This window comes from Palaemon carinicauda, chromosome 16 (assembly GCF_036898095.1).
Source record: "Palaemon carinicauda isolate YSFRI2023 chromosome 16, ASM3689809v2, whole genome shotgun sequence".
NCBI lineage: Eukaryota > Metazoa > Arthropoda > Malacostraca > Decapoda > Palaemonidae > Palaemon > Palaemon carinicauda.
Window position 1 is genome coordinate 29,848,723 of NC_090740.1, and position 10,000 is coordinate 29,858,722.

Consider the following 10,000-nt stretch of genomic DNA (forward strand, 5'->3'; position numbering starts at 1 on the left):
CCTATAGGGTAGCTTCCTAGGGTATATTACAACTACGGCAATATTCCCAGAGAATTTACCTTAAGGTACCAGAATTCTAACTCCTGGAGCGAATATCCCTCATGAAAGGGATATCGCGACATATCAGAGGACGTATTCTTGACACGCCACATGGCAATCTGCACCCCAAACAGAGATTACGTATCGAGGGGTCAATTGGCAAGAAACGAAATCGGGAAAGAAAAAGGGGGAGCCGCTCCCAAGGCTCCCTATTCTCCAGTTTCGTAAGCGTGCCTGGCGCCAATCCTGGCGCCATCTGTATTCATTCTTGCGTAGCTTAACAACTCGGTGTTTTTTCCTGTGTTTCTCGCAAATCTTGAATTTATTCAGCTTTTCATGGCTTCTCCAACTTCGTCGGCCTCTGATAAGTTGAGTACCATTTCTTTTATGTATAAATGTAGGCTCTTGGTAAATTTTTGAGTGATTAATAGGATTAATCTTTGTTACAAGAGCCGTAGCCTACCGGAGGCGTCATGGACGCTGTCGCTCGCTAGGTATAAGTTTAGTTAGCCAGAGCGACATTCCCGGTTGTTTTGCTTTAATAAATTTTAGCTATTTAGCGTTACATAGGATTTCCTTTCGTGCTTTAGTATTATTTTGGCGAAGTATTCGCCAACTCTGGCCTACGCTAGGCCATGTAGCCTAGTCGTTTGGTCCTAGTACTTTCTGCATGATTTTGGTTTTCCGAGTGTATTAAAATTTTATTGAAGCTTTAGGCTGTTTATTATACATTTAAGATTATGTTGAATATTTCCAAGATAGTATACGAGTGAGTTTCGGTGATTTAGGTAATCGATTCTCTTGGTGCCTAGGCTAAGTTGCTTATGGAGCCTTTGTATACTTTCTCATACTCCCCGGTTGCTTTCTTTTCTTCGGAGAAGTTATGCAATCCCTTTCCCTCTATTTAAGCCTTGGGCTTATCCCTAAGTGGTTTATCTGAATTAACTTTCGATAAAACTATACTGGGGTGTTACTGTACCCTCCTGTTCCAGTAAGTCTGGTTTCAGAGTGGGACAGAACAACAGAGTTTTTAGTCTGAGTCTGTGTTCGTCTGGCTTGGGGTAGAGTCTCCCTCGCTGGCCTGACACAGACATAGGAGGCTTAGCCTCCTTAGGTCACTACCGAATTTTTCTGTACGAGATGATTCCTTCTTTTGTGATCTACCAGACTAGTCCTTGTTGCTGTTCTCGGGGGAGGATAAGATTCTTTCCCTGGGAGTAGCAACACCTTCCTTGCTTTGGTTCTCTGGGAGCTGGCAAGTATTGCTGGCCTCCCTCCTTGGATCTCCCTTAGGCTAAGATGAGTTTTCTTGGCTGCGGGGATCCTTCACTAAAGCAAGGTTGGTAGGACCCTCTTTTGTCCCTTCCCCCTCTATCTCCGTAATGGCCTAGCCATTACAGTACTGTACGTCATTTTACATCTGGACCTAGGATAGGTTAGGATGTGGAATTGACTCAGTCCCTTCTGCTTGAGTGCTGCCCGGACCTCCCTTGGTCCCTCATCCATGCCTGCCTGTAGAACCAGACGGCATTGGTCAGGAAGCCTGAATTAGATTCTCCCCTTCCTTATATGCACTCTTTCGGATTGCCGGGCTTGGAGGTAGTGTACGCTCTTATCCCGGCATCCATTCTGTTTTCTTCTAGTGCTGTACCCGACCCGGCTGCCGGCCTCATAGGCCGGCAGCCGGGCAGTCGTAGTCCTCTGCTTCTTTTGCTGCTGGCTGGTATCGGTTGTGTACCTTTGCCGGCCGGCTAATGTCAGCCCTTGTCTGCCGGTCGCCAAGAGTGTGGCCGGCAGCCGGGTACTACCTTGTGTAGTTGCCGGCCGGCACATGCATTTGAACCAGCGTTCTGCCGCCTTATAGCTATTAAATAGTATACTTTAAAGATAGTTATGGTGTGTGCCGGCCGGCAAGTGCCAGCCGGCACATAACCTTCTATACTGTACCAGTATTCTTCAGTATAACATATACTGTAAGAAGAAAACTATAGTATAAGTTTTGGTACAGCACTGTGTGTTCTAACACTTTTGTGTTGTCTTGCACAGCCCTTTGCTGTTGCCTTACAGATAAGAAAGTGAGTTCTTTCTTGTCTATTATCCAGGATTTTAAAATCATTGCTTAGGTGTGAACTCCACCTGTTTCCTTTGGAAACTTTGCATTGGTTATTCTAGAAGAGATTAACCATTCGATTTTATTATCTGGAAGGCTGCAACAATTGGTTGTGAAGGAAACACAAGTGTGTGTCCTTCCTTTCTGAATTGTTATGCTATACTATGCATATACAGTGATACATAGTTCACTTGATACTCATGGAAATTTCTTCTCTTTACAGGAGGACCCTCCGAAGTGCGGAAGTGTTTTCTGCAACGTCCGCAGTAAGAACCTATGCGGACATGAGTTTTGTAGGAGGCACGCAGCATGCGCTGTCTCCAAGGGTGATCTCCAGTATTGGGACCCTCAGGTATGTACCGTGTGCACTAACCTGATGACTGAGGCCTTTGATTCCCCTAGGACGGCGGAATCAAGGGATATAGCAAGGGAGAAGCTTCGTACCTGGGTAAGGGGCTTCCAGAAGAACACGTCTGGACCTTATCTTCCAAGTGAGAAGATGAGGGCGTATCTTTTCCCTAGGGCATCAGCTGATGCAGTGATTCCCCAGCCTCAAGAGGAGATCCCCCAAGTTCAGATCCAGGTGGATGCTGAAGTCGCGGTCGCTATGCAAGACATCCAGTTGGATGACAGGATGTCTGACGTGGACGAGCGTCTGGAGGAAGACCTCCTGGCAGAAGCCCAGGATGAAGTTCAAGCCCCAGACGTTGTAGAGGAAGAGGTCGACGAGGTGTCGGCTACTCCGGTTCAGATCCCGGAGCCTATTCCCTCAACATCGGCCGCTCTCCCAGTAGAGCTGGGACAAGCCCTCTCCTCCATTGTTGGAATGATCCAACAAATGCAGAAGGAGAATCAGGAACTGCGGATGCAGAGCCTTGCTGCATCACATGGGTCCCAGAAAAGGCTCAATGTGAAAGACCTTCCCTTGTGCTCAGATGCTAACCCATGGAGGTATACTGAGCACATGCCGATGACGACTGGAAAGATCGTCATCTCGGATAAGTTGGGTTCAGTTCCCCTAGAGGAGGTGGAATTCTGGCCCAGCAAGGCGTCATATCCAGACTGTTATGTCCGGCTGAGGAAGGAACCAGCTTCAAAGGAGGAGACAGAGCCGAAGGAGGTCATAGTGATGGACCATGCTAAGGCTCAAGCTTTGCTTTCATCCTCGATGAAAGAGAGGGGCTTCTCGAACTCAAAGGTAGCTGCATTGAGTAAGAAGCTCCCTTCCTTTGTGTCCTCTCCTGCTAGAGCCTTCCCCTTTTTACAGAAAGGGTTTGCGGCTGTACTAAAAGCAGTCGAGGCCGGCAAGCTTTGCCCCTCCCTGGAGGAGTGTAAACCCTTGTCGCTGGCCCTGCCTATGGACCACAAAGACTGGAAGGACGTCCATCTTACGTTCTCAGTTGGGAAGTTGGAGGCTGATATTGCCGGACGTCAGTTCGGCGAGGACCTCCCTAAGCTGTCTGACTCTCTTTTGCGGAGAGAGTTCGAGACAAAAGAAAGACTGGCTGCCTCAATGTCTCTTCAGACTACTCTTGAGACAATGGCGAGTGACCCCAAGGTCCATGAAATGTTCATGGTAGTGGCCAAGACTCATCTGGCCACAGTGACGAAGGATCTTTATGGCTTCGTCAAGGCGAGGAGAGCTTGTAGGGAGTTCGTGTTCACCTCGGCCACGGTGAGGCACGAGCCAAGGAAACTAATCTCCTCCAACATTTGGGGCAAAGACCTTTTCCCTACCGAATTGGTCAAAGAAGTTGTTGATAAGGCCGCCTTGGAGAATAGAAACCTTCTCCAGAAGTGGGGCCTGGCTATCAAAAGAAAGTCTTCCCCGGATGAGGGTCCTCAACCAAAAAGGAAGACTATGAGGACTAGGCTACCGTCTCGGCCAGCCAAGCCTCTTAGACAGCAACAGCAACCGCAATTGCCATTGCCTTCAGTGCCCCAGATGGTGGCACAAACCCCGACCACATTTCAGTGGGTACCCCAGGCTGTGTCGACACAGTCCACGGCATTCACCCCAACGTTCGAAGGGCAGTCTACTTCCTTTCGAGCAAAGCCTAGAGGAGCTGCCAGAGGCTCGTCTAGGCGCCCCTCAAGGGGAAGGGGATTCAGGGGTGGTCGCGGTCAGGGAGGCAAGACCTCAGGACGGCAGTCCAAGTGAGATGATGCCGGTAGGAGGGAGACTTCAGAATTTTCGGGATCGGTGGACCTTCGATCCCTGGGCCCACAGCCTACTCAAGAATGGGCTGGGCTGGAGCTGGTACAGCACTCCACCCCCGTGCCCTCGGTTTTTCCAACACTCCACCCCGGTTCTGGAGGAGTACGTTCAAGAACTGTTGGAGAAAAAAGTTATCCGAAGGGTGAAGTCCATCAAATTCCAAGGGAGGCTGTTTTGTGTTCCCAAGAAAGACTCGGAAAAGCTCAGAGTCATTCTGGACTTGTCGCCACTCAACAAGTTCATAGTGAATTGCAAATTCAAGATGCTAACACTGCAACACATAAGGACCTTACTGCCCAAGAGGGCATATTCCATCTCTTTAGACTTGTCAGACGCCTATTGGCACGTTCCGATCAACCGTCGACTCTCCCCCTACCTAGGGTTCAGGCTACAACGAAGACTATACGCCTTCAGAGCCATGCCATTCGGCCTAAATATAGCCCCAAGAATTTTCACGAAGCTTGCGAGCGTAGCTCTCAAACAATTACGCCTAAAGGGAATTCCGGTAGTAGCCTACCTGGACGACTGGCTGGTGTGGGCAGCATCCGAGACAGAATGCTTGCAAGTTTCCAGTCAAGTGATCCAGTTCCTAGAGTACCTAGGCTTCAAGATCAACAGAAAAAAGTCTCGACTTTCTCCATCTCAAAAGTTCCAGTGGCTGGGAATCCACTGGGACCTAATGTCACACCGTTTCTCCATCCCGGCGAAGAAAAGGAAGGAGATAGCGGGTTCTGTCAAGAGACTTCTAGATTCCGAAAGGATATCAAGACGCGAACAGGAGAGGGTACTGGGCTCTCTCCAGTTTGCTTCGGTGACAGACCCAGTGCTAAGAGCACAGCTAAAGGATGCAACCGGAGTTTGGAGAAGTTATGCATCAAACGCGCGAAGAGATCTGAAAAGGCCAGTTCCGCTTCGGCTACGTACTCTTCTCAGGCCTTGGTCCCAAGCCGGACATCTAAAGAAGTCGGTTCTTCTTCAGCCACCTCCCCCGTCGGTGACGATTCACTCAGACGCCTCGAAGGAGGGATGGGGAGGTCACTCTCATCGGAAAAAAAGTCCAGGGGACTTGGTCCAAGCTATTCAAGACCTTTCACATAAACTTTCTAGAAGCTATGGCAGTGCTCCTTACCTTAAAGAAAGTCTCCCCGTGTCACTCAATCCACATAAGGTTGGTGATGGACAGCGAGGTAGTTGTGAGATGCTTGAATCGTCAAGGATCGAGGTCACCACCTCTCAACCAGGTGATGTTGGCCATCTTCCGATTGGCGGAAAAGAAGAAGTGGTACCTGTCGGCAGTTCACCTTCAAGGAGTCGGCAATGTGACAGCGGACGCTCTATCCAGGTTCACACCGATAGAGTCGGAATGGTCCTTAGACGCAGGATCATTCTCCTTCATTCTGAATCAAGTCCCAGAACTGCAGATAGACCTCTTTGCGACGAAAGACAACAAGAAGTTGCCCCTGTACGTGCCCCCGTACGAGGACCCCTTAGCGGAAGCAGTGGACGCGATGTCCCTCGACTGGAACAGATGGTCCAGGATTTATCTGTTCCCTCCTCACAACCTTCTGTTGAGGGTCCTCAACAAACTGAGATCCTTCAAGGGGGTAGCAGCAATAGTGGCCCACAAGTGGCTGAACAGCGTGTGGTTCCCCCTGGCATTGGAACTACGGCTGAAATTTGTACCGCTACCAGATCCAGTTCTGACCCAACGAGTCCAGAAGTCGACTGTCTGCGCTTCATTACAGAAAACCCGGACCCTGCAGCTCATGATTTTCTCTCCCAAGCGGTGAGAAAGCGTTTCGGGATTTCGAAAGCCAGCATAGACTTCCTAGAGGAATATAAGTGCAAATCTACTAGAAGGCAATATGAGTCATCTTGGAGAAAATGGGTGGCCTTTGTCAAGGCGAAGAATCCGTAGGAGATCTCGACAGACTTCTGCTTATCTTTCTTCATCCACCTCCATGGTCAAGGGTTGGCAGCTAACATGATTTCAGCGTGTAAGTCTGCTTTGACAAGACCCATTCTATATGCCTTCCAGGTCGACCTAGGTAACGAGATCTTTAATAAAGTTCCGAAAGCCTGCGCTAGGCTCAGACCTTCAGCACCTCCAAAGCCCATTTCATGGTCTTTAGACAAAGTTCTTCATTTCCCTTCTCTGTTGAGCAATCAGGAGTGTGCGTTAAAGGTCTATCTTCATAGAACTTCAGACTTCAAGGGTGGTCAACTATTCAGGGGAGAAACATCAGGCTCAAATTTATCTCTGAATCAACTCAGAGCGAAAATCACATATTTTATTCGCAGAGCGGATCCTGACAGTACACCCGCAGGTCACGATCCGAGGAAAGTTACCTCATCCTTAAATTTCTTTAAATGTATGGATTTTGAACATCTCCGTTCATACACTGGCTGGAAGTCTTCCAGACTGTTCTTTCGCCACTATGCGAAGCAAGTAGAGGAACTAAAGAGATCTGTGGTAGCAGTGGGTCGCGTCGTTAACCCTACTGTTTAACTCTGCGAGGAACAGTGGTTTTAATTGGGACGATTAATTCCAGGGTGAGTGTGTAGTTACATACTGTACTACAAACTAAGTGAGGGCACTGAGTTGCCCACGTAGACTGTTCCATTTCCAAAGGTGAACCTAGCATAAGTGCAGACATGTGTGCCGAGCGTTTCTAACGCTAATGTGATTGATTTGTAATACAGACTTTTATGACTTTGATACCTCGGTATCTTAAAAGTGGCATTTAAAGTTTTTTCTTTCAGATAAACAAGTTCTGTTTACTATCATACTTATGCTTAAAGTTTTGGGTTATCCTCTTCTTATATATATATATATATATATATATATATATATATATATATATATATATATATATATATATATATATATATATATATATATATATATATATATACATAATTGTTGTTAACCTGTCTATTTATTGTCTGTCAATAAACTTGTTCTTGAGAACCTTGCGTCTCCTTCACCTGTGTCAATTTATTGGTATAATTGAGCATTCATTCTATGTACCTTATCTGGGATAATTCTAATAGAATTGTTCCTTTATGCAAGCTATGTTGCATTGGTTTATGCTTTCCCTTATCGGGAGGACTCCGTCCCATAAGGGGACGGTGGCGGTTTTACAAGTTTCCTCCTATGCGGATATAAACCTTTGTCCAATACAAGTATTGTGCGGAGAACTGGTCGATATTTCATATTGACGCAGTGGTTCTTTGCAAACTATGCTTCACTTAATATAGGGTGAGACCACTATATTAGCTTGCCTGGTATTCATACATAGGTATATGTACTCTTCGAGACTTTTCCAGAGTCTAGTAGGACTCTTCCCTGTAGGGGGCAGGAAGCTCTAACATGGTCTATAGTTAGTTGAAAAGATGTATAACGGTAACATCTTAGGTCTCTAGGTCTAGTCGACCGGGGAAAAATTACCTCCGGGGAGTACGGCATGTTCTGAGAATCCACAGATACAGTAATGCTCTGGTATACTTCCATCAGGACGACATGGTTTGAGCCCAAAAAACGGATTTTGAGCGAAGCGAAAAATCTATTTTTGGGTGAGATGGCCATGTCGTCCTGATGGACCCGCCCTTCCCTTTCTATGAAAGGGCTGTAGGACCCCTCCCTACATACAGTATCTGTAGCACCTCGTGTACGCTACAAGGAATACAGATGGCGCCAGGATTGGCGCCAGGCACGCTTACGAAACTGGAGAATAGGGAGCCTTGGGAGCGGCTCCCCTTTTTTCTTTCCCGATTTCGTTTCTTGCCAATTGACCCCTCGATACGTAATCTCTGTTTGGGGTGCAGATTGCCATGTGGCGTGTCAAGAATAAGTCCTCTGATATGTCGCAATATCCCTTTCATGAGGGATATTCGCTCCAGGAGTTAGAATTCTGGTACCTTAAGGTAAATTCTCTGGGAATATCGCCGTAGTTGTAATATACCCTAGGAAGCTACCCTATAGGAACTTCCATCAGGACGACATGGGCATCTCACCCAAAAATAGATTTTTCACTTCGCTCAAAATCCGTTATATATATATATATATATATATATATATATATATATATATATATATATATATATATATATATATATATATATATATATATTATATATATATATATATATATATATATATATATATATTTTATATATATATATATATATATATATATATATATATATATATATATATATATATATATATATTTATATATATATATAAATATATATAAAATATATATATATATATATATATATATATATATATATATATATATATATATATATATATATATATATATATATATATACATATATATATATATATATATATATATATATATATATATATGTATATATATATATATATATATATATATATATATATATATATATATATACATACATATATATATATATATATATATATATATATATATATATATATATATATATATATATATATATATATATATACATGTGTATATATATATATACATACATATATATATATATATATATATATATATATATATATATATATATATATATATATATATATATATGTGTGTGTGTGTGTGTGTGTGTGTGTGTGTGTGTGTGTGTGTTGTGTGTCATCCTTATGATCATCATCATTACCAGCCGTTACTATTTCATATATTCTCCCGCTTTTGTCTATTTATGGTCTTTGTACGCCAGTCAACACCCGCAAACTTACCATCGTCATCTCTAAGAACTGTCAATCATGGTGTTTAAGATGATGGTCTTGAGGTAATGAGATGGTAGATCTTATGATGCGTTGAATAGAAGAGTCACAACATTGGAAGCTTTTATTTTTGGTCTTTCGTGATTGAATTCTTATTCATAATAATGCTTTGTCATATGTAAATTTGTTGATCTGATTATATTTCTTTAAGGCGTGTATTTTATTTCCATATCTTTTATAAAAACAATTATTCATTATCATAAAAATACAGCGTTTTTTAAGGAAGACATTTCAAATTAATTGGGCATTTTATCATTCAAGATCAATTCTATTATATATTACCTGTGATTCTTTGGTCGTTATCTAGCACAGAGTTAGTTTTCATGAGTAGAACAGTTAACGAAGAAAAAAAAAATCTGTTGTATTTATGTTTATAAGCTAATTTATTTGGTATCTTCCATCTTTGTCATGATTATTCTGAGATACTTTAGAAGCATTTGACTCCCTTCTCTAATAGATCAGCTGTTTTCCTAGTAATGGGAATTATTAGATATTACAAATTCGTATATTTTATTGAATAATGATTTTGTACTTTTCAAACCTTCAAGAAAATAGCCGTTATTTGCTTATAATTTTCTGTCCTTTACGCTCCTATTTTTTTCCCCTATTCGCTGTAGAATATTCCAGGAATGCCATTACATAAATATGTTGACAAGGACATTTTAGGCAGAAATTTCCTTTTGAAAGATTAGTTAGAGTAATGGCTTTGATTTGTACAGAAAGGGACATTTCTGATAGTTAGGAAATGTACTGTACATTTCGCAACGTTTTTTTTTTTTTTTTTTTTTTTTTTTTTTTTTTTTTTTTTTTTTTTTTTTAATCAGAGAATATTGAACCTGAC

At 43.1% G+C, this 10,000-nt stretch overlaps 1 protein-coding gene across 1 annotated transcript in view; it reads right to left on the minus strand.

Moving 5' to 3' along the window:
* The window catches only part of LOC137655223 (heterogeneous nuclear ribonucleoprotein A1-like), a 13,030-nt gene extending 3,910 nt beyond the window's left edge, over positions 1-9,120 (minus strand). Inside the window, exon 1 of the mRNA XM_068389108.1 lies at positions 9,112-9,120. Coding sequence (XP_068245209.1) covers positions 9,112-9,120 — 9 coding nt within the window. The remainder of the gene's footprint in view (positions 1-9,111) is intronic.
* Between the last annotated feature and the right edge of the window lie 880 nt (positions 9,121-10,000).